The following is a 24246-nucleotide window of genomic DNA, read 5'->3' as shown; positions in this document are numbered from 1 at the left end:
TGGGAAGTTTCCCTCTATTCCTAGTTTACTAAGAGTTTTTATTATGACTTGGTATTGGATTTTGTCAAGTGCTTTTTTGCATCTATTGATATGCTCATGTGATTTTTTTTATTTTTTAGTCTATTGATGTGATGTATTATGCTAATTGATTTTTGAATGTTTAACAAACTTGCAAAATTGGAATAAATCCCACTTGGTCATGGTGTATAATTCTTTTCATTCTTCTTTGCTTTCAATTTGCTAATATTTTGTTGATGGTGTTTGCATCCATGTTCATGAAAGATTTGTCTATGGATTTTTTTTCTTGTAATGTCTTTTTATATATCTTCTAATATTCCTTCTTTCTTGTAACTTTTCGGTATTAGGGTAGACCTGGCCTCATAGGATGAGTTAGGACATATTACCTTTGCTTTTATCCTCTGAAAGCACTTGTAAAGAATTGGTATATTTTTTTTTCCTTTATTATTTGGTAGAATTCACCAGCGAACCTATCTGGGCCTAGTGCTTTCTGTTTTGGAAAGTTATTAATTATTGATTTAATTTCTTTAATAGAAATTGGCTGAAGACCTATTCAGATTGTCTATTTCTTTTTGTGTGAGTTTAGGGAGATTATGTCTTTCCAGAAATTGGTCCATTTCATCTAGGTTGCCAAATTTGTCGACATAGAGTTGTTTATAGTATTATTTTATTATCCTTAAAGTGTCCATGGGATCTACAATGCTGTCCCCTCCCCCCTTTTATTTCTTATGTTAGTAATTTGTGTCTTCTCTCTCTCTCTCTCTCGCCTCTGTCACTCTTTAGTAAGCTTGGCTAGAGGCTTATCAATTTGGCTGATTTTTGCAAAGAACCAACTTTCGGTTTCTTAGTTTTTTTCTATTGATTTCCTGTTTTCAATTTCATTGATTTCTACTCTAATTCTGCTCTAATTTTCTCTTTTCTTCTGCTTGTATTTAATTTAATCTTCACTTTTTAGTTTCGAAAGACAGAAACTTGGATTTGATTTTAGATCTTTCTTCTCTTCTAATATATGCACTCAAGACTAAATTTTCATTCTGATTAAAAATATCCTCGTAGTTTCTTTTGAGATTTATTCTTTGACCCATGTGTTATTTAGAAGAGTGTTTAACCTCCACATATTTTGGGACTTTCCAGTTATCTTTCTGTTATTATTTCTAATTTAATCCATTGTGGTCTGAGAGCAGACACTGTATGCTTTATTTCTTTTAAGTTTGTCAAAATGTGTTTTATGGTCCAGAATGTGGTCTACCTTAGTGAATGTTCCATGTAAGCCTGAGAAAAATATGTATTCTGCTGTTTTGGATGAATTAGTCTATAGATGTTAGTTATATGCAGTTTATTGGTGGTGCTATTGAGTTCAGTTATATCCTTACTGATTTTCTGCCTGCTGGGTCTATTTCTGAGACAGAAGTATTGAATTCTCTAACCATGATAGTGGATTCAACTGTTTCTACTTGCAGTTCTGTCAGTTTTTGCCTCACACCGTTTGATGCTCTGTTGTTAGGCCCATGCACATTAAGAATTGTTAAGTCTTCTTGGAGAATTGACTCCTTTATCATTATATAATGTCCTTTTTAATCCCTGATAACTTTCTTTACTCTGAAGTCTGCTCAGTCTGAAATTAATATAGCTGTTCCTCCTTCCTTTGATTAGTATTAATATTGTATATTTTTCCCTATCCATATACTTTTAATCAGTATATATCTTTATATTTAAAGTATGTTTCTTGTGTACAACATATAGTTGGGTCTCATTTTCTGATCTACTTTGACAACATCTGTCTTTTTATTGGTGCATTTAGATCATTGACCTTCAAAGTGATTACTGATATAGTTGGATTGATACCTACCATATTCATTACTGGTATTTTTTTTCCCTTGTTCTTTGCCTTTGTTCATATTTTGTCTTCCACTCTTTATCTGTCTTTTGTGATTTTAATTGAGTGAGCATTTTATATGATTCCATTTCCTCTCCTTTCTTAGTATATCAGTTATCCTTTTTCCCCAATTTTTTAGTGGTTTTCCTAGTTTGCTATATACATTTATAACTAGTTCAAGTCCACTTTCAAAAAACACTATACCATTTCACGGATAGTATTATTACCTTACAATAGCAAAATAATCCTAATTCTTCCCTTCCATCCTTTGTATCATTGCTGTCATTCATTTTTATATATACATATATATATCATATATACATAAACATACATACTCAAATACACTGTTGCTATTATTATTTTGGGCAAACTATAATCTGTTAGATCAATTACCAATAAGAAAAATAAATGTTTTCATTTTACCTTCAGTTATTTCTTCTTTGATGCTCTTCTTTTCTTTATACAGATCAGATTCTGACCTATATTATTTCCTTCTTTCTAAAACACTTCTTTTAACTTTTCTTGCAGGCAGGTCTATTAACAACTAATTATCACAGTATTTGATTTTCAAAGAAAGTCTTTATTTCTCTTTCACTTTTGAAGGATAGTTTCATAGTGTCCAGAATTTTGTGTTTGTGGGTTTTTATTTTTTGTTTTTTTGTACACTTTAAAGATTTCACTCTACTTTCTTCTTGCACATGGTTTCTAAGGAGAAGTCAAATATCATTCTTGTTTTTGTTTTTCTATAAGCAAGTTTGTTTTCTTTCTCTACGTCCCTTTAGGGTTTTTTTTTTTTTTTCTTTATCTTTGATTTTCTGCAGTTTAAAGATGATATCCTTTTTTGGAACTTTTCTAGCTGGTGTTCTCTGAGCTGCTTAGATCTATGATTTGGTATCTGACATTAAAGTGGAGAAATTCTCAGTCATTATTCTTTAAGATAATTCTTCTGTTCCTTTTCTTCTTCTACTTCTGGTATTACCATTACATATATGTCACACATTTGTAGTTTCCCACAGTCCTTGGATATTCTGTTCTATTTTTTGTTTTTGTTTTTGTTTATTTTTTTCCTATTTGCTTTTCAGTTTTCAAGGATTTTATTGATGTTTTCTCTAGCTCAGAGATTCTTTCCTGTCATGTCCAGTCTACTAATAAACCCATCAAAGTCATTCTTCATATCTGTAACAGTGTTTTTAATCTCTAGCATTTCTTTTTGGTTCTTTTGTAGGCGCTCCATTACTCTGCTCATATTGCCCATCTGTCTTGCATGGTGTCTACTTTATATATTAGAGCCCTTAGCATATTAATCAGAGTTGTTTTAAATTCCCAGTCTGCTGATTCCAACATCTTTGCCATATCTGGTTCTGATGCTTACTCTGCCTTGTCAAATTTTGTTTTTCTGCTTTTTGATATGCCTTTCAATTTTTCTCAATAAACATGATGGACTAGGTAAAAGGAACTGTGATAAATAGGCCTTTAGTAATATAGTAGTGAGGTATGGGGGTAGGGGAAGCTTTCTAGAGTCCTATGATTATGTCTCAGTCATTTAGTGAACCTATACCTCTAGACCATGAACTCTAGACCATGAACACGAGTTTCTTAGTTTTTTTCTCCCCCCTTATGTGCGACAAGATGGCTGCAGTGGGCTGTTGTTCGGTATTTCTCTTCCCCAGGACACTTAGACTCTGATAATATCCCAGTAGTTTAGACTGTCATTAACCAGTCTGCCCTGAGGACAAGCCTTTCTTAGAAAAACAGTGCTCTGGAGTATTTTGAAATGGTTTCTCCTTCCCACTGCCAGAAGCAGGGGGTAATTTTCCCTAGTATTTTCTGTGGGAATCTAGTCATGCTCCTGGAGGTAAATCTCAAAATAATGCGGAGCCCCTCCTTTATTTGCCTGCAGTTCTTAACTCTCAGATACATCCACACTGAGCATCCAAAAATTCATCCATTACAATTGAGCCTTCCCTACCCTGGCACTGGTTCCTGGGGTGGCTTTCACTCCTGACTCTTTACTCTGTAAGTTAAGACTCCCTGTATTAGCCTGACTGTCTCTCCAATTTGGGGACAGCAGTTTGTCACCCCTTTCTTAAGAATCAAAGAAGAGTTGTTGATTTTTCAGTCTGTTCAGCTTTTTGTTAAGAGTAGTGATTTCCAAAGCTCCTTACATGCGGAACCTGAAACCAGAAGTCCTATACTTTTTATTTTACTAAATTGGGAAACTACTAAATTGATAATTTTGTAACTGGAATTTTTTCAGTTATATTGTAAACTTGTTCCTTATTGGTAAATACTCTTTGATGGAATTTTTATTGGCGACAGTATCTTTTTCATAGTGCATATTTTAATCTAGTCCTTTATTGGTTAGACTGCTTCCAATTTTCTGCATTATAAACAGTACTTGTGTGAACGTTCATGGAAATAAATCTTTTTGTATGGTCATGATTATGTCCTCAGCATAAATAAAATAGCTCTTCCTAACCTAATGCCACAGAAGAATTTAGCAGATGCCGTGGTAGAGTAACTTCCACCTCCTTCTAAGGTGATTATATAAAATCAATTTCCTTGTTCTTTCATCAATTCACAAAATGATTGAGCCAGTTCTACACAATCTTCCTTCTACTGTTTTGGTGTGTGTATGTGCGCACCTGCCTGCAGGCACGCGCGTGTGTGTGTGTATGTGAGGGGGAAAGAGAAAGAGAGAGAGAGAAAATGAAACTGCTAATGAAAGTATTTTAAATTGTTAGAGAAATAAGGTCTATTTTTTCTTTTTTTAATTTAAATTCAATTAGCCAACACATACTACATCATTAGTTTCAGATGTAGTGTTTGCATATAACACCCAGTACTCATCACATCACATGCCCTCCTTAATGCCCATCACCCAGTTACTCCATCCCCCCAACCCCGTCCCTTCTGTAACCCTCAGTTTGTTTCCCAGAGTTAAGAATCTCTCATGGTTTGTCAATAAAGGCTATTTTTCATTTCAAGGAAGACTAGTACTTGGAAGAACCAGGAAATCCCAGGTATTTTTTTTCTTTTTTTTGCTTTTATTCTGCAACTTTCATAGGACAGGAAAAAAAAAAAGGCACTGTCCTTAGATGTGGCATGGGGATAGCTCCTCTATAGAGGGCATCGTTTTTGTTATTCTGCTTTACTGAAAGAATTACCACCATGAAGCTGGTGACTTCACTTTTTTTTTTTTTGGATGAAATACACAGCTGCTTCCATCTATATTGCCTTTGACCTTTTTTATCTGTCAGTGTCCTTTGGCCACACACCACTAGGAACACACTTATACTTGAACTACTTGGATTTTTTGCTAGCTGCAGTGAAGGGAAGGCACACCAAAAAAAACCATGGACCATCTCAGTGAAAGAGTATTAGAAAAGACTTACTATAGGATTTAGGCTTGTTGTTAAGTGATTTGAGGGAGGTTTCAAGAAAGCCATTTGCAATGACAGGGATGGAACTGGAGAGTGTTATGCTGAGCAAAATAAGTCAATCAGAGAAAGACATGTATCATATGACCTCACTGATATGAGGAATTCTTAATCTCAGGAACAAACCGAGGGTTGCTGGAGTGGTCGGGGGTGGGAGGGATGGGGTGGCTGGGTGATAGACATTGGGGAGAGTATGTGCTATGGTGAGCGCTGTGAATTGTGTAAGACTGTTGAATCACAGATCTGTACCTCTGAAACAAATAATACATTATATGTTAAAAAAAAAAAGAAGAAGAGGAAGAAGAAGAAGATAGCAGGAGGGGAAGAATGAAGGGGAGTAAGTCGGAGGGGGAGATGAACCATGAGAGACAATGGACTCTGAAAAACAAACTAAGGGTTCTAAAGGGGATGGGGGTGGGAGGATGGGTTAACCTGGTGACGGGTATTAAGGAGGGCACGTTCTGCATGGAGCACTGGGTGTTATATGCAAATAATGAATCATGGAACACTACATCAAAAACTAATGATGTAATGTATGGTGATTAACATAACATAATAATAAAAATAAATAAATAAAGATGAATCTGAAAAAAAAAGAAAGCAGGGCTTTGCAATAGTTTGCTTGCTGTCAAAAAGCAGTTGTAATTTTCTGATTTGATATATTAATGACTTTTATCCAAAATTAGGTGACCAACTATCCCAGTATGCCTGAGATTGAGGGGCTTCTTGGGACACAATGTGTTCAGTGGCCAAACCAGAAAATCCAAGGCAAACTGGGAGGAGTAGGTTACCCTATCTAGAGGGCAAGCAAAATGAAAAGAGGATAAGGCTGAAATTGGTAAAGAAGTAATAGCTACTGACAGGAGCTAGGATTGGGGATGTTTGGTCATTTTTGTGATTTTGGCAATGTTCATGTTTTTGCTTGGATTCAGACATGACTATGAAGTGTCTCTCATCTCTGACTTGATCCATCATGGTGACAGGGTGGCCATGTCTGATGTTGCTTTCACTAGGAGAACATCGGGCCAGCTCCCAGCAACACCAAGGTTTTTACACAGGGTCAGGGCAGTTTCTAGCTGTCAGGGGCTGTTTTCCTTTTTTCCAGTTCTCTTCTTTATGGATTTGAGGGATACTTTTGGAATTGACCTAAGAGTTTACACATGTGATCTAGTTTCTAGAGATTTGGTTTTAGCCACACTGGTCTGTACCCTAATGAGATGCTTTAAGCTTTGAAACATTGAATAATAAAAGTTATCCTTCACCCTTAACACAACTTTTTTTTTCTTCAATAGAGAAAAATGTTTTAACGATTGAGACCAAATGCTAAATTATTAAATGTTAAAACAAGAAGAAATCAAATGTTCTTTCCCCTTGAGATTCAAAACTCATATTAGCATATTTCACCGTTCTTCGTAGCACTGCTGTAAAGAAACCTAGCTTATTTGATACAGAACAAACGTACTTTTCACAGAACATATAAACATTTGCATGAACATTAATATTTCACTATTAAACCAATGTTGTATGGAAATACTAGTTTATTTAGTGATGTTTCCCAGTTGTGTTTTTTGTTTTTAAAAATTAGAAATATATTTAAGGAGTAAACAATTATTCTGATTTAAAATAAAATAAATTTTCCATGGGGCACCTGGGTGGCTCAGTCAGTTGAGTGTCTGCCTTTGGCTCAGGTCATGATCCCAGGGTCCTGGGATCAAGCCCTGCATCAGGCTCCCTGCTCCGCGGGAAGCCTGCTTCTCCCTCTCCCACTCCTCCTGCTTGTGTTCCCTCTCTTACACTCTCTCTCTCTCTCTCTGTCAAATAATAAATAAATACAAATCTTAAAAATAAATAAATAAAATAATTTTTTTTATTTACAGTAATTGAAAAGATAGTTTCATTTTTTCAGGTTTGCTAATTTAATATTAAGAAAAAGTATTAAATGGTGGTTAGATTTTTTGGGGGGAGAAAACCTTAAACTAATAAATGAACATATATAGTTGATGTAGTTTAGTCACTAAGGTTATAATACTAGTTAAATTGTGAAACATTATTTTAATTATTAACATTCAGCTATCTTAAGCTATTCTGTTCTCCTGTATATTAATTAAATTAATTATTTAGCAATTAATCTTTATAACAATGGTGGAAATAATATAACCTTAGCTATGTTATAATCATGATATAGTTCACATTCATGAACTTGTCTCTAGATTCTGAAGACTACCTTGAGGTCAATATTCCAACAGACCTAGGAGTGGAACATTCTGGGGAAACAAGTAAGAGAAAGGAAATTGAAGAATTATCAAAAGCTTCAAGAGACACCATACCCCTGGCAATGGTGCTTCCTACTGAAATTCCATGTGAGGTGAGTAAGATACCTTGTTATTTAAGTGGCTGGCTCTATTGTTTTCATAAATATTGCATTTCACTAGAATGTAAGCTCTAACATAGCTGGGCACTTCTGTTTACTTTGTTCTTGGCTGTGTCCTCAGAATCCAGAACAATATCTGGCAATTAGTAGACATTTGATAAATGTTTGTTGAATAATTTAATATTGGAGAATATATGAAAGCCTAATTTTATCAAGTGGTATTTGACATGTTGCCAAAAGATATATAATTGCTATATATACCAAGCCACTTAAAATAAAAGTTGGATTCATATTAACCAGATCAAGGATTTTATTTTTATAAGTGGAAATACATTCTTGAATAGGATTTGAGAATACTTATATTCTAGGATCACCGGTTTTTCAATTCTGAATCATGTATTAAAGGCCTCCATTATTAAGTGGAAATATAAGAGCTAGACGAGGTGGTCCTTTCCAGAATAAAAGGATAATGTAGCAGGGGATGGAGTGTGGATTTCTGAGAAGGTGACTATATGAGTACATGTCTTCACTGGAATGAACTACTGAAATAAACATACTGGTAGAGCTTGACCCGAAACTGGGTCTACATAATCTCCAGACAATAGAAAGATGCTGGTCCTCAGTGTCCATGGTGTCCTTCAGTGGAACAAGCCAAAGATACAGGAGAACAGGAGAGCCTTGGAAGTTGCATGGAAGGGTCCTCTGGGAGAAGCCAGTGGATTTGTGCCACTGGGTGGCAGGGGCTGCATTTGCCTATTCGCTAGTAGCTGTCTTTGGGAAGAGAATCTCCTGTTCTTGCTGGTACTAGCAGTCCTGTGCAGTTTGGCAAAATGTAATTCCTTCATCCCCAGACCCCATCCCTAAGCAGAAGACTCACTGTTTTAAGCTATTATGCTGTCAATTCCAGAGAGACAAGAACTTCTTTGACACTGCCTTAGAGACTCCCAGAAACTGAACTATTCCGGATTCAGAGAACCGACACAGGTGACCAGGCAGAGAAAAATTACAACTCACTTAAAGGCCTCAGGAGCGTGAGGGAGGGCAGGCTGAACAATCAGAACTGGTAGCTCCTATTGAGTCAGAAACAATGGAAGAGACAGAAATAAATAGAAAAAAAAACTGTAATCAACAGGAAATGAGAATTATTCTCAAGTAGGTAAAATCAACACAAAAAAGAAAAAAAAACCCTCTGGAACTAAACATTACTCACCAAGAACTCTGCAATGAGTCTAAATAGCTGCTCTGAACAAAACCTACAACAGTAAATTTTGAAGAATATAAAACCTTCCCCCACTATTAAATTTGCAGAGAAATTGAAATGTAAAAATTAAACCCCACTACCCTCCAAGCTGACTCAGATGGTTGGGTAGGATCAGGATTCTTTTAATAGCAGATCATGGGCTATCTTTTACTGACATGAATACAATTCTTTCAGACCCTTGGAAGTGAAATTATTTCAATTTCACGTCTCTCTTTGGTATCCCACTTTTTAAGGAATCCTAAGAGTTGGAAGGTCATACGAGATTATTTTAGTGCCAGCCACATGCACTAAAAAATTAAAAATAAACCGATCCCCGGACGAAAGATAGTTATCCCAGCCAAAATATTGTGTTCTCAGAACCTAGATCTTAGTGCAATCTGAGTCCATGTAACAATGGCCAAGTACCAAAGGAAAGATCATTTGTATCCAAATGAGTGAAAATCGTGTTTCAGATTTGCCAGGATAACTTTCAGTCTACGCCAGTTGTCCGAAAGCACAACCTCAAGCTTCCTCATTTCTGAGACATCTTCCAATTAGTGGGTAAGTAGAGACCGCTGAAGAACAGGACCTCCCCTCCCACTAAGTGAGACTTGAGACTTCACCACCATCTTACAAAATCTAGACATTTAGCATACTAACATTGCTAGTCACCAGGTCTTAGTTGACACATGCCTCTTTCACACCCAGGACTTTCAAAATCTAGTGAGTTCCCTTACAGTTTTGTGTTTCCAGCATGCCAGCGCTGAGCTGGGTAGGAGTTTTGTATAGTGGCATGACCTTCATTCTCTCTGATTAAGGGGGAGTTAAGGTCTCTCCTGCTGCAGCTTCTTGCTGTGAAATTGCTTGGGTCTGGACCTGCTTCTTAGAGAAGTTCCCTCCCTGTTCCCGTATCTGTTCTGGAGAATCAACATTACTTGGGGCAGCAGGTGATGTTGCTACTGCTTTTGACCCAGGAGCATGGAAGTATTGATCCTTCTGCCTATTCATCTTTCCCAGCATTGTTCCTTCCCTTGGATTTTGGATTTCATAGGCCTTGAAAATCTTGTGCCACTTTAAAAACAGCAGGATATATATTTTCTTCAACATTGTTTCTCATGTGCTAGTGAAGACATTCCTCCAATGTTCTTTTTATGTAGGTTATTCCCTGTCTTTTTGAAAAATACCTGGATAAGTCTTAACAGCTTAAATCTGCTATTCAATTTGGCCTCTTCTTTTACCTTTTCTAGGATTAGCATTCTTTGCTATATTTTAAAAGTGTTTTTAATTTTTTTTTATTATGAGCCAACACATTTGTTTTTCTAGCATATTCCTCTTGATTTTTTCTTGCATGGTAATTGATCGTGAGAGGTAGGAAGTCAATAAGTTCTAGGTCTGCCAAACATATTCATTGTATAAATGAGTCTTATCCAACTTTATGTCCCTAATGAGAAATCCACCTTGGAGGTATTCTTCCACTGGAAGACATCTAAACCAGAACAGGTCCTGCTCTATTTACCAGCTTTTCTTTCCTGTGCTGTGTATTACTACAAAGTCCTAACTTCATTAATTCCTCAGGCAAATTCCCTCGGAGCGGTAGTTCTCATCTGGGAGTGATTTTGCCCCCCTTCCCCCAGAAGGTTTTTGGCAAAGCCTCCAGACAGTTTTGGTTGTCATAACTGGGGGATTGCTACTGGCATCTAGTGGGTAGAAGTTACAGTTACCATTAAACGTCCTATAATACTAGGGTAGTCCCCACAACTATGACTTCTTCCAAAAAATGTCAGTAGTACCAAGGTTAAATCGTGTCTCCGAGGATAGGAGATATATTTATGGCCCTCACAGTAATAAGTTACCTTCAACTCACCTAATAATGGCATCAAGAATTCAGCACCCCCCTTCAGAGGCTTCTCTGCAATCCTCCCGGTTGTTCTAGAATCACTTGTTAGGACTGCACAATCTGTAAGCAGTGAATCTAGTCGCTCCTTTTTATGGATTTTACCTGGAGCTTTAAGAGGGAACCTCTAAATGTCTTCCTCAGTGGGCCCTGTTGGAAGTATTGTAGGTTGCTCTCTGATGCCTCGTGCCTTGTATGTTTTTTCTGCAACCCTGGTCACAGGTGCAGGAATGGCTTCACTATTTCCTCTTCAAGAGCACCATCTTAAGAAGCAGTAGGAATGAGGGCGCCTGGGTGGCTCAGATGGTTAAGCGTCTGCCTTCGGCTCAGGTCATGATCCCAGAGTCTTGGGATCGAGTCCCGCATCAGGCTCCCTGCTCCTTGGGAGCCTGCTTCTCCCTCTGCCTCTCTCTCTCTCTCTCTCTGTCTCTCATGAATAAATAAATAAAATCTTTAAAAAAAAAAAGAAGCAGTAGGAATGAGCTTCTTTTCTTTATCTTGTTTTTTTTTATTATGTTATGTTAATCACCATACATTACATCATTAGTTTTTGATGTAGTGTATACCTTGTTTTATCTGTATAGGCAGGCCTGCAATCTATCATTTTCCCTTCCTTTTGATAGAAATCTGTCTATTGCAATCTGTTTTGCCCTCCCCCCCAGAATCTCTTACTTCCTTGAGTATGATTAACTGATATTTCTTTATTTTTGTTAATTGTCCCACTGCTGCTTTTCTGATAAGACTGAAACGGTTTTAAACCAGCCCAGTCACTTGTTGACTCCTTGAGCAAATTTAATTCTTAAAGTTATAGTATAATTTGCAAAGCCTTTTAAGGGGCTCTATCAACATTTGGATCTATATTAATTATATATTAATTATATTAAATTATTATATTATTTTATATTAATTTCATTGAATTGTCTTTGTATCTAAATCCTAGGACATGGCATATTCCCTACAAAAGATCTTTGTTTTATTTGACCTGTTCCTTGACATACCTCTGTAGCTACAACTGTAATGTGAGTCTCCAAATCCATAGTGCAGACCTGATTATGTAGTCAACAAATCTAGAAGAAACCCTTAGACTATATGCAGCAGTATGATTCTGAAGGACCCATGGGAAAGCCACAAGAATCTCAGAGATTACCTCCGACCCATTCATTCCTTGGCCCCAGATACAGTTTAATATAATATACGGACGCTAACAACACTGACCACTTATTTCTCATACCAAATCACACACTAGTTCTTGGTAACCAACCTTAATTTAAAATCTGATCCTGTGCCTTCATTGAAAGACACGGGAAAAGCTACAAAAGATTATTGTGTGTATCAGTGCCTAAAATGTTTATGTTGTGAGTGTTACCCTGTTCGTTGTAAGGTTTTACAGTGACCGAAAGACGTCTTTTCTCTTTAACCAAGTGGCTCTCAAACTAAGCTGCACATAGGGACTATTAGGTGAGGTTTAAGAAAGATAATGCCTGAATCCTGTCCCCAAAGATTCAGATATAAACAGTCTGGGTGATGGCCTGGACATTGGCAGTTTTGAAAGCTTTTCAGGTAATCCTGAAGGTGAGAATTAACAGCCAAATTTAGAACTATTGCAGAACCTAATCCTCGCTGTGCTGTCATGGGTCAGATAGAGGTCAGCTGTAGGAACCTGTACAATCCTGGCTTAATAAAGCCCATGCAACTATGCTTGTTAACTAGTGCTTATTAAAGTAGTCATGAATACATGAAAAGAGCCCTTGGTCTGTGTACAAAAGTCATAATGATCCACCGGGATAAAAATCCTTTGTTGCCTGTGTGTAATGCATCCTTAAAATCTAAAGAACCAGAAGCTTCATCATCTATATATTATATTATAGACCAAGTTCTAGTCCTTTTGTTTAAGACTCAAGAATTGTGACCAATGCCACAAAACTGTAGACTTTGGAAGTGATGATTATCAGAATTCTTTCTGGCTCTGAATGCTCAGAACCAAATAAGGGATAAACAGATGAGTCAGAAAGAATGAGAGCAAAATAGTTTCATAACTGATAAAACCAAATTTACGATCATTTGAGTGTCATAGTACTTTCTCTATTGAATTAAATGTACCCATATAATTATATTTTTAATTAAGATGTGCATAATAGTTAAGGACAAGGCTGGACAGTGCAGGCCTTCCCTCCTAGAGCAGGCCACTTCCTCCTTGGAGATGCAGGAAACAGATGAAGTGGTGAGTCCTGAGGGGTGTAAGAAGTAGAGTTGGGCATGTTCAATTTCAAAATGCCATATTCTAACAGACTTATTCCATCTTAATTTTAAAAATATGTACAGATTGTCTCCTATGTACATAATTCTTACAAGATGCCACAATGATATGAAAATTAAAAAATACTTCAGGATGTTGAAAATCTAGCTGGGAAGCCAAGACATAGACACGAAAAACTAATTAAGAGCAGAGGGCATGACTTAGAAAAGGTCAAATGAGGAGTATGGGCATGAAATGCTCCATGATTCCTTTGGAAGTTATTGTAGGCTAAACTTGTAGGGAGGATTTATGGAGCTTGTGAAACCTGAGTCAGACCTTGATGGTGAGGATAAGTGTGAGGAAATAGAGGGAGAGTAGGAACTAAATGGTACACCAACATTATGTACAAACAGGCCTGGTGCAAAATGAAAATGTAGGGACCCTTGTTCAAATTAGTAAGCACTTTAAGGTAGTGACAGCAGAACGTTAAACCAAGTGCAGGGCCTTCTAAGTGCAGGGCCTGTGCAACTGCACAAGTTGTATGCCCACGAAGCTGGCCCTGGGTACAAATGAAGATGTCAGTGCTTCATTTAGGGTGGTCAGTATGATCGTCTTTTGTTTAAAACTGTTCTTTGGAAATGGTTGAAAGGTAGAGTCCTGCCCTCTATTAAGGAGAGAATCTGATGTCTAATAGCCTGTGTGAGCACTCATGAATGCGAATGGGTTAGCTGGGTGAATAAAACATTATGAGACGTTTCTTAAGCTTACTAACTTTGGGAGAGGAGAGGTCAAAGTTAGACAAGACACAGTGTACCTAGAGAGCTCTGAAGAACTTTGAAGCAGAGGATCTTGGGGGTCTGGGCAAAAGTCAATGGGAAGTCATTGAAGATTTGTAGTAAAGTGACAGATGTGAGCAACAAAGGAACTAAGGAAACTGAGCTAGACATGAGGTCCTGTGAAGAGGAAGTGGCAGATGTGAGAAACGGGAGGGGCTCACATTCCTGACCTCAGGGGTCACATGAAGCAATGCCTTGGTGAGACATGGGGAAGGAAACAGCGAGGCATTCTTGACATGTGGGAATATGTGTTAACTGGAATAGTGGCATCTTTTCTCCATTTGCAGTGTAATTGATGAGGAGAAATTTAGTTTAAAATATCCTTCAGAAAAATATTTGGGAGTACTAGACTCTGGCGGAAAAATTCCTGAGGTGTGTCAGCTGAATCAATTCTGTGACATCAACATGTTCATAGAAACTCTTCGGTACAGAGCATTAAAAATACAAGTTTTATCTGTAGGTGGTTTATGCTTAAGGAGATAACTTCTAAATAAGAAAACTTTGAAGTTAATGACTTTTGGGTAAACCCAGTTTTATAAGAGTGTGTAAATGAGGTTTCTATTTATTTTGTGAGGGACTGAAATTAGTTTGCTTTTGAAGAAAGCATTTGGAAGGTGATATCTGAGATAAACATAAAAATGGTATTTCATTTTGGTCACTTTGAAGGGTTAAACACAGCACAATGTAGAGTACAGATTTTGATTTAGATAGCTCTGATTAATCTTCAGAATGTAATTCTCTGTATTAGCTACCCTGTTCTTAAAAGAGAGAACTAATTGTCTTGCATTTTGGTTTCAGTGTATGTATGTTTTGGTTAGGATTAAAGGAAATATCTGTATATTAAAAGTGCTTCACGTAATTCCTAGTATAAAATAGATGCTCAACAAATATTTATTTCTTCTTTTTCTCTGTATTAATGTCAGTCTTTTTTATTATTATTATGTTATGTTAATCACAACATTACAAAATTAGTTCTTGACGCAGTGTTCCATGACTCATTGTTTGTGTATAACACACAGTGCTCCATGCAGAACATGCCCTCTTTAATACCCATCACCAGGCTAACCCATCCCCCCACCCCCCTTCCCTCTAGAGCCCTCAGTTTGTTTTTCAGAGTCCATCGTCTCTCATGGTTCATCTCCCCCTCCAATCCCCCCCCTTCATTCTTCCCCTCCTGCTATCTTCTTCTTCTTTTTTTTTTTTAACATATAATGTATTATTTGTTTCAGAGGTACAGGTCTGTGATTCAACAGTCTTGCACAATTCACAGTGCTCACCATAACACATACCGTCCCCAGTGTCTATCACCCAGCCACCCCATTCCTCCCACCCCCACCACTCCAGTAACCCTCAGTTTGTTTCCTGAGATTAAGAATTCATCATATCAGTGAGGTCATATGATACATGTCTTTCTCTGATGGACTTATTTCACTCAGCATAACACCCTGCAGTTGGCAATGGCAATGGCAAGATTTCATTTCTTTTGATGTCTGCATAATATTCCATTGTATATAAATACACCACTTATTCTTTATCCATTCATCTGTCGATGGACATCTTGGCTCTTTCCACAGTTTGGCTATTGTGGACATTGCTGCTATAAACATCGGGGTGCACATACACCTTCGGATCCCTACATTTGTATCTTTGGGGTAAATACCCAGTGGTGCAATTGCTGGATCGTATGGTAACTGTATTATCAACTTTTTGAGGAACCTCCATACTGTTTTCCAGAGTGGCTGCACCAGCTTGCATTCCCACCAACAGTGTAGGAAGGTTCCCCTTTCTCCACATCCCCGCCAACATCTGTCGTTTCCTGACTTGTTAATTTTAACCATTCTGACTGGTGTGAGGTGATATCTCATTCAGGTTTTGATTTGGATTTCCCTGATGCCGAGCAATGTTGAGCACTTTTTCATGTGTCTGTTGGCCATTTGGATATCTTCCTTGGAAAAATGTCTGTTCATGTCTTCTGCCATTTCTTGATTGGATCATTTGTTCTTTGGGTGTTGAGTTTAAGAAGTTCTTTATAGATTTTGGATACTAGCCCTTTATCTGATATGTCATTTGAAAATATCTTCTCCCATTCTGTCTGTTGTCTTTTGGTTTTGTTGACTGTTTCTTTTCCTGTGCAAAAGCTTTCTACCTTGATGAAGTCCCAATAGTTCATTTTTGCCCTTGCTTCCCTTGCCTTTGGCGATGTTTCTAGGAAGAAGTTGCTGCAACTGAGGTCGAAGTGGTTGCTGCCTGTGTTCTCCTTTAGGATTTTGATGGACTCCTGTCTCACGTTTAGGTCTTTCAACCATTTGGAGTCTATTTTTGTGTGTGGTGTAAGGAAATGGTCCAGTTTCATTCTTCTGCATGTGGCTGTCCAATTTTCCCAACACCATTTGTTGAAGAGACTGTCTTTTTTTCCATTGGACATTCTTCCCTGCTTTGTCGAAGATTAATTGACCATAGAGTTGAGGGTCCATTTTTGGGCTCTCTATTCTGTTCCATTGATCGATGTGTCTGCTTTTGTGCCAGTACCATACTGTCTTGATGATGACAGCTTAGTATTAGAGCTGGAAGTCCGGAATTGTGATGCCGCCAGCTTTGCTTTTCTTTTTTGACATTCCTCTGGCTATTGGGGGTCTTTTCTGGTTGCATACAAATTTTAGGATTATTTGTTCCATTTCTTTGAAAAAAGTGGATGGTATTTTGATAGGGATTGCATTGAATGTGTAGATTGCTCTAGGTAGCATTGATATCTTCACAATATTTGTTCTTCCAATCCATGAGCATGGAACGTTTTTCCATTTCTTTGCATCTTCCTCAATTTTTTTCATGAGTATTTTATAGTTTTCTGAGTACAGATTCTTTGCCTCTTTGGTTAGATTTATTCCTAGGTATCTTATGGTTTGGGGTACAATTGTAAATGGGATCAACTCCTTAATTTCTCTTTCTTCTGTCTTGTTGGTGTATAAGAATGCCACTGATTTCGTGCATTGATTTTATATCCTGGCACTTTACTGAATTCCTGTATGAGTTCTAGCAGTTTTGGGGTGGAGTCTTTTGGGTTTTCCACATAAAGTATCATATCATCTGCAAAGAGTGAGAGTTTGGGTTCTTTGCCGATCTGGATGCCTTTGATTTCTTTTTGTTGTCTGATTGCTGTGGCTAGGACTTCTAGAACTATATTGAATAGCAGTGGTGATAGTGGACATCCCTGCCATATTCCTGACCTTAGAGGGAAAGCGCTCAGTTTTTCCCCTTTGAGAATGATATTTGCTGTGGGTTTTCATAGATGGCTTTTATGATATTGAGGTATGTACCCTCTATCCCTATACTCTGAAGAGTTTTGATCAATAAAGGATGCTGTACTTTGTCAAATGCTTTTTCTGCACCTACTGAGAGGATCATATGATTATTGTTCTTTCTTTTATTAATGTATTGTATCACATTGATTGATTAGCAGATGTTGAACCAACCTTGCAACCCAGGGATAAATTCCACTTGGTCATGGTGAATAATCCTTTTAAGGTACTGTTGGATCCTATTGGCTAGTATTTGATGAGAACTTTTGCATCCATGTTCATCAAGGATATTGGCCTGTAATTCTCCTTTTTGATGGGGTCTTTGTCTGATTTTGGGATCAAGGTAATGCTGGCCTCATAAAACGAGTTTGGAAGTTTTCCTTCCATTTCTAATTTTTGGAACAGTTTCAGAAGAATAGGTATTAATTCTTCTTTAAATGTTTGGTAGAATTCCCTTGGGAAGCCATCTGGCCCTGGGCTTTTGTTTGTTGGGAGATTTTTGACGACTGCTTCAATTTCCTTAGTGGTTATAGGTCTGTTCAGGTTTTCTATTTCTTCCTGGTTCAGTTTTGGTAGTTGATACATCTCTAGGAATGCATCCATTTCTTCCAGGTTATCTAATGTGCTGACATATAGTTGCTTATAATATATGTTCTTATAATTGTTTGTATTTCTTTGGTGTTGGTTGTGATCTCTCCTCTTTCATTCATGATTTTGTTGATTTGGGTCATTTCTCTTTTCTTTAGATAAGTCTGCCCAGGGGTTTATCGCTCTTGTTAATTATTTCAAAGAACCAGCTCCTAGTTTTGTTGATCTGTTCTACTCTTCTTTTGGTTTCTATTTCATTGATTTCTGCTCTGATCTTTATTATTTCTCTTCTCCTGCTGGGTTTAGCCTTTATTTGCTGTTCTTTCTCCAGCTCCTAATCCAGGTGTAGGGTTAGGTTTTGTATTTGAGATCTTTCTTATTTCTTGAGAAAGGCTTGTATTGCTATATACTTTCCTCTTAGGACTACCTTTACTGTATCCCAAATATTTTAAACAGTTGTGTTTTCATTTTCATTTGTTTCCATGAATTTTTTTAATTCTTCTTTAATTTCCTGGTCAACCCATTCATTCTTTAATAGGATGCTCTTTAGCCTCCATGTCTTTGAGTTCTTTCCGACTCTCCTCTTGTGATTGAGTTCTAATTTCAAAGCATTGTGGTCTGAAAATATGCAGGGAATAATCCCAATCTTTTGGTTCCGGTTGAGACCTGATTTGTGACCTAGGATGTGATCTATTCTGGAGAATGTTCCATGGGCACTAGAGAAGAATGTGTATTCTGTTGCTTTGGGATGGAATGTTCTGAATATATCTGTGAAGTCCATTTGGTCCAGTGTGTCATTTAAAGTCTTTATTTCCTTGTTGATCTTTTGCTTAGATGATCTGTCCATTTCAGTGAGGAGGATGTTAAAGTCCCCCACTATTTTTGTATTGTGTCGATGTGTTTCTTTGCTTTTGTTATTAATTGGCTTATATAATTGGCTGCTCCCATGTTAGGGGCATAGATATTTACAATTGTTAGATCTTCTTGTTGGATAGACCCTTTAAGTAGGATATAGTGTCCTTCCTCATCTCTTATTAAAGTCTTTGGTTTAAAATCTAATTTGTCTGATGTAAGGATTGTCACCCCAGCATTCTTTTGATGTCCATTAGCATGGTAAATGGTTTTCCACCCCCTCACTTTCAATCTGGGGTGTCTTTGGGTCTAAAATGAGTTTCTTGCAGACAGCATATCGATGGGTCTTGTTTTTTTATTCAATCTGATACCCTGTGTCTTTTGATTGGGGCATTTAGCCCATTTACATTCAAGGTAACTATTGAAAGGTATGAATTTAGTGCCATTGCATTGTCTATAAGGTGACTGTTACTGTATATTGTCTGTTTTCCTTTCTGGTCTATGTTGCTTTTAGGCTCTATCTTTGCTTAGAGGTCCCCTTTCAATATTTCTTGTAGGGCTGGAGGTCCCCTTTCAATATTTCTTGTAGGGCTGGTTTCGTGTTTGCAAATTCCTTTAGTTTTTGTTTGTCCTGGAAGCTTTTTATCTCTCCTTCTATTTTCAATGATAGCCTAGCTGGATATAGTATTCTTGGTTGCATATTTTTCTCATTTAGTGCTCTGAATATATCATGCCAGTCCTTTCTGGCCTGCCAGGTCTCTGTGGATAGGTCTGTTGCCAATCTAATGTTTCTACCATTATAGGTTACATATCTCTTTTCCTGAGCTGCTTTCAGGATTTTCTCTTTGTCTCTGAGACTCCTAAGTTTTACTGTTAGAGGTCGGGTGTTGACCTAATTTTATTGATTCTGAGAGGGGTTCTCTGTGCCTCCTGGATTTTGATGTCTGTTTCCTTCCCCAAATTAGGGAAGTTTTCTGTTATAATTTGCTCCAAGATACCTTCTGCCCCTCTCTCTCTTTCTTCTTCTTCTGGGATCTCAATTATTCTAATGTTGTTTCATCTTATGGTATCAGTTATCTCTCAGTTCTGCCCTCATGATCCAGTAGTTGTTTATCTCTCTTTTTCTCAGCTTCCTTATTTTCCATCATTTGGTCTTCTATATCACTAATTCTCTCTTCTGCCTCATTTATCCTAGCAGTTAGAGTCTCCATTTTTTATTGCACCTCATTAATAGCCTTTTTGATTTTGACTTGTTTAGATTTTAGTTCTTTAATTTCTCCAGAAAGGTTTCTCTAATAACTTCCATGCTTTTTTCAAGCCCAGCTAGTATCTTTAAAATCATCATTCTGAACTCTAGTTCTGACATTGTGTTATTGTCCATATTGATTAGGTCCCTCGCAGTCTGTACTGCCTCTTGTTCTTTTTGTTGAGGTGTTTTTTTTTCCGTCTTGTCATTTTGTCCAGAGGAGAAAAGATGAATAAGAGAACAAAATCCTAACAGGTTAACAACGTCCCCAGAAAATATACACTAAACAATTCAGAAAAGACCTGAAACCAGTGGAAAAGAAAAGGAAAGAAAGAAAAAAGAACAAAAAAAAGAAAAAGAAAAAGAAAAAGATAAAAACAAACAAAAACAGAATATGATCAAATATGATCAGGCTGGTGCATAGATCAGTGCCACACACTAGATTTTGGGCATATTTTGGTCTGTTAGAAAAAAGTGCCTCTCAAAATTTTAAAGAAAGGAAAACTTACATATGTACAAAAATAAGGGTTAATATGATGAAGGGTTGGAATACGACTGTAAAGATGAAAATTATAAAAGATTTTATAAAAGGAATTGATAAGATAAGAAGGTGGTTGAAAAAAGAAAGAAGAGGATTTAAAAAAAAAGTGGGGGGGAGAGAATGTGATTAGGCAGGAGACTAGAACAAAGCCATACACTAGAGATTTAGGGTATATTTTGATCTGTTAGAAGTAACTGTATCTCAAAATTTTACAGAGAGAACTATATATATATATATATATATATATATATATATATATACACACACACACACACACCAAAAATAAGGGTAACTACTATGAGGGGTTAGAATATGACTCTAAAAATAAAAAAAAAAAGAGTTTTTTTTAAAGGGATTGATTAAGATGTTGATTGAAAAAGGGAAAAAGAAAAAATTAAAAAAATTAAAAAAACAGACAGTTAAAAAATTAACTTTGAAAGACTAAAGAATCATGGGAAAAAAGCCATGAATTCTATGTGCAGTATTCCTCTAGTGCTGGAGTCTTCCATTCTCATTGATCGGTAAACTTGGTCTTGGCTGGCTGTTCTTGCTGATCTTCTGGGGAAAGGGCCTGTTGCCGTGGTTCTCAAATGTCTTTGCCAGAGGCAGAATTGCTCCGTCCTTGCCGAGGGGTTGGGCTAAGTAATCTGCTCGGGTTTGCTCTTGGGAGCTTTTGTTCCCTGCAAGCTTTCCATACAGCGTTGGAGGTCGAGAGTGAAAATGGCAGCCTCCCAGTCTCCGCCCTGGAAGAGCTGAGAACTCAGGGGCCCCACTCCTTAGTGCACCCCCAGGGAAAAGCAGTCAATCACTCCCATCTCCCTGGTCTCCGGCTGCACTCCCGTGCTCACCCAGCCTGTGACCGAGCGTTTCTATCTCTGGCTCATGACCCAGTCTGTAGTCTCCAAACCCAGCAGATCCGTGTGGTGCACTCCCGCACCACTCCTCCTAGGTGAGGAAGGGGAGTCTTCCCGGATCTGCTGCTTGTTGGGTCCCTGCTTGAGGAGCAGTGGCCCGACTGTGCCGCGGATCACCGTTTATGGCAACCCGGAGCTGCAAGCCCACTCCTCAGCAATGTCTCTGTAGCCAGCTTCCTGGCTCCCATACCTGGGAGCTCTGCCACACTCGGGCACCCCCAGTCTTTCTGTGACCCCAAGGGTCCTGAGACCACACTGTGCCAGCGAGGTTTCCACCCCCCACTTAGCCACTGGAGTGACATCCCTCAGCTGAGCCAACTTCTAAAAGTTCCGATTTTGTGCTCTGCTGCTCTATCACTTGGCAGAAGCAACAGATGGAGGCCCCCTCCCCGGCCATCTATCCTCCCAAAAATACCTCAGATTCACTTCTCCGCACATCCTACCTTCCAAAAAGTGGTCGCTTTTCTGTTCAGAGAGTTGTTGCTATTCTTTTCTTTGATCTCCTTTTGAGTTCGTAGGTGTTCTGAATAGTTTGATCCCTATCTAGCTGAATTCCTGAGACCAGACAAAATCCAGGTCTCCTACTCCTCCACCATCTTGCTCCTCCCCGCTAATGTCAATCTTTTTATGCCTAATTATTTTTTCTGGATTTTTTTTTTCCAAAAGTGTTTTCAATAACCCTTTTTTGCGGGCGCCTGGGTGGCTCAGATGGTTAAGCGTCTGCCTTCGGCTCAGGTCATTGTCCCAGGGTCCTGGGTTTGAGTCCCTCATTGGGCTCCTTGCTCAGCAGGGAGTCTGCTTCTCCCTCTGCCTCTGCTTCTCCCCCTGCTTGTTCTCTTTCTGTCTCTCTCACAAATGAATAAATAAAATCTTTAAAAAAAAAACACCTTTTTTGCCTTATGTACATAGATTTAGCTTTTTGACCTCAATAAAATCTTAAAACGTTTAGATTTATAACCTTTAGTCAACTCAGTAACCTTCACAGATACTCATCACAAATAGAGAATCTCTATTAGGTAAGATTTAAAACTATTGGACATTTAAAACATTGGACATTAAAGCTCATATTTAAAATATTAAGAGATCTTAGAGCTAAACTTATTCAACCCTCTCATGTACTAAGTTCTAGGTGAAGGAAAAGGATTTGGGGAAAAAGGATTTGGTTGCAAATTATAGCTCCCTGGAGGTCTGTGAAGTGATGCTCATTACCCTGAGATAGGAAGCCTCACAAACAGGGACGAATCAAGAGGAAAAGGGAGCAACTGTGTCCTCACTGTTTTTTCAGTTGCGAAAGATGGGGTTGGAGAAAAAAAAGACACAAAGTTGATAAAGTTGAAATGTAGTGAGAATCACATGTATGTATTTTATTTCTGAACATAGTTGAAAATATGGACATGGTGGAAGACATAATTATCATGTGCAAACCTTGTCATTAATAAATATAATGTGTTTTTTGGTTAATGTATACTTTTTCAAGGCCCTAATTGGGTAATATTTTTTATCTTATAGAATCCTGGTGAAATATTTATTATTTTGAGAGATGAAGTCATTGGTGATACTGTGGAGGTTGAATTTACATCAAATAGTAAATGTGTTAGGACACAGCCAACCTGTTGGAATAAGACAGTCTGGCGGATGAAAGCTTTAGGTAAGAAACTTTTTTATGCATTAATAAATATAAAACATCATCCTGAGTTTCTTTCAATAAATTTATGATAAATGGTTTCACTTCCTTTCAGAAACTAATATTGTTCTGCAGGTGCTTCCTGTGTGTAGCTTTCACATACCCAAGGTGGTTGTTAGTAATCTGTATTCCCAAAAGTATGAAAGTGTAAATTATGAGAAATTAGCTTGTGCACCATGTGGTGAAATGACCATCCACAATATCACATCGTTTTAAGTACATCAGCAGAGAGCATTTTAATATATGTCAGTGATTCAGTGTGGAACTAAAACTATTTGCTTTATTGTAATAGGATTAATGAACATTTGGACTTTCATTCATGACCTTTTTCCTTTCCTTTTTTTGCCATGCCCATGAATATATTTTTGGATTCTTTGGAAAGCATTATTCTTTTTCACTATTTATCATCATGGTACCATTTCTATATACAATCTTCCCTCTTTTCCTTATTTAATTTATGAGGTTAACCATTTTATTATCCACCTTTGCTTGCAGCATTATAAATTGTATCAGGTTTAAAATTCTAGATGGAATAGCCACACCTGACACAAGAATTTTATTTAAAATCAAATCTACTATGTTAATTTCTGATGTTTTGATATAAATGTAGGACTACTTGGTTTTTGAATTTATGATATCATTTTACAATCAAAGAATAAAATTACCTTATAAAACTTGACAAATGTGAAATTTATAAAATATTTTGCAATAAAAAGTACACAATCTTATTATGAATCTAGAAATGTAGTAAAAACATTTAAAATTAAATACTATGTCAAATGCATCCTGAACTTTTTTTTTTCCTCTTGGAATGTAGCTATTATGAAGCCCTTTTATAGAACACTTACAAACATTTCTATTGTGTTATGAAAAGTATGCATCTCCTCTATGGATTTCCTTACACAGGTTAGTTCAGAGTTGAACTATAGAAAAGGAAGGACTGTACACCAAACATTTATAAACATTTCAGACACTGGTCCCTGTATTGGACAAAGATATGTAGAAGTGAGATGAGAAAGAACTTTGTCTCTTCTCTTTCTCTTCCAAAGCCCCCTATTTATGCCATATTTTAAAATGATTTAATGAACATTAATTTCTAACTAATTAGTTTTCAAATTTAAACTAAATCTAGTTAGACTAAAATTGCTACAGAAAAATCAATATTGCAAATTTATAAGTACTTAGATAATATTTCCCAAATAGCAAATCAAAGT

General features: G+C 37.3%; 1 protein-coding gene across 4 annotated transcripts in view; it reads left to right on the top strand.

The window, feature by feature from the left end:
- Positions 1 to 24246, top strand: part of BANK1 (B cell scaffold protein with ankyrin repeats 1) — a 304887-nt gene that overhangs the window by 83877 nt on the left and 196764 nt on the right. For all 4 annotated transcript variants that reach the window (XM_088021093.1, XM_088021090.1, XM_088021091.1 and 1 more), the window contains exons 3-4: positions 7545 to 7699; positions 22858 to 22996. In XM_088021093.1, the coding sequence (XP_087877219.1) occupies positions 7545 to 7699; positions 22858 to 22996 (294 nt within the window). The remainder of the gene's footprint in view (positions 1 to 7544; positions 7700 to 22857; positions 22997 to 24246) is intronic.

The sequence above is a fragment of the Eumetopias jubatus genome, unplaced genomic scaffold, assembly GCF_037043125.1.
Source record: "Eumetopias jubatus isolate StellerSeaLion01/CBP00866 unplaced genomic scaffold, mEumJub1_p1.0 scaffold_2, whole genome shotgun sequence".
Taxonomy (NCBI): Eukaryota; Metazoa; Chordata; class Mammalia; order Carnivora; family Otariidae; genus Eumetopias; species Eumetopias jubatus.
The sequence above is the reverse complement of the archived record's forward strand: the minus strand, read 5'-3'. Positions and strand labels throughout refer to the sequence as shown.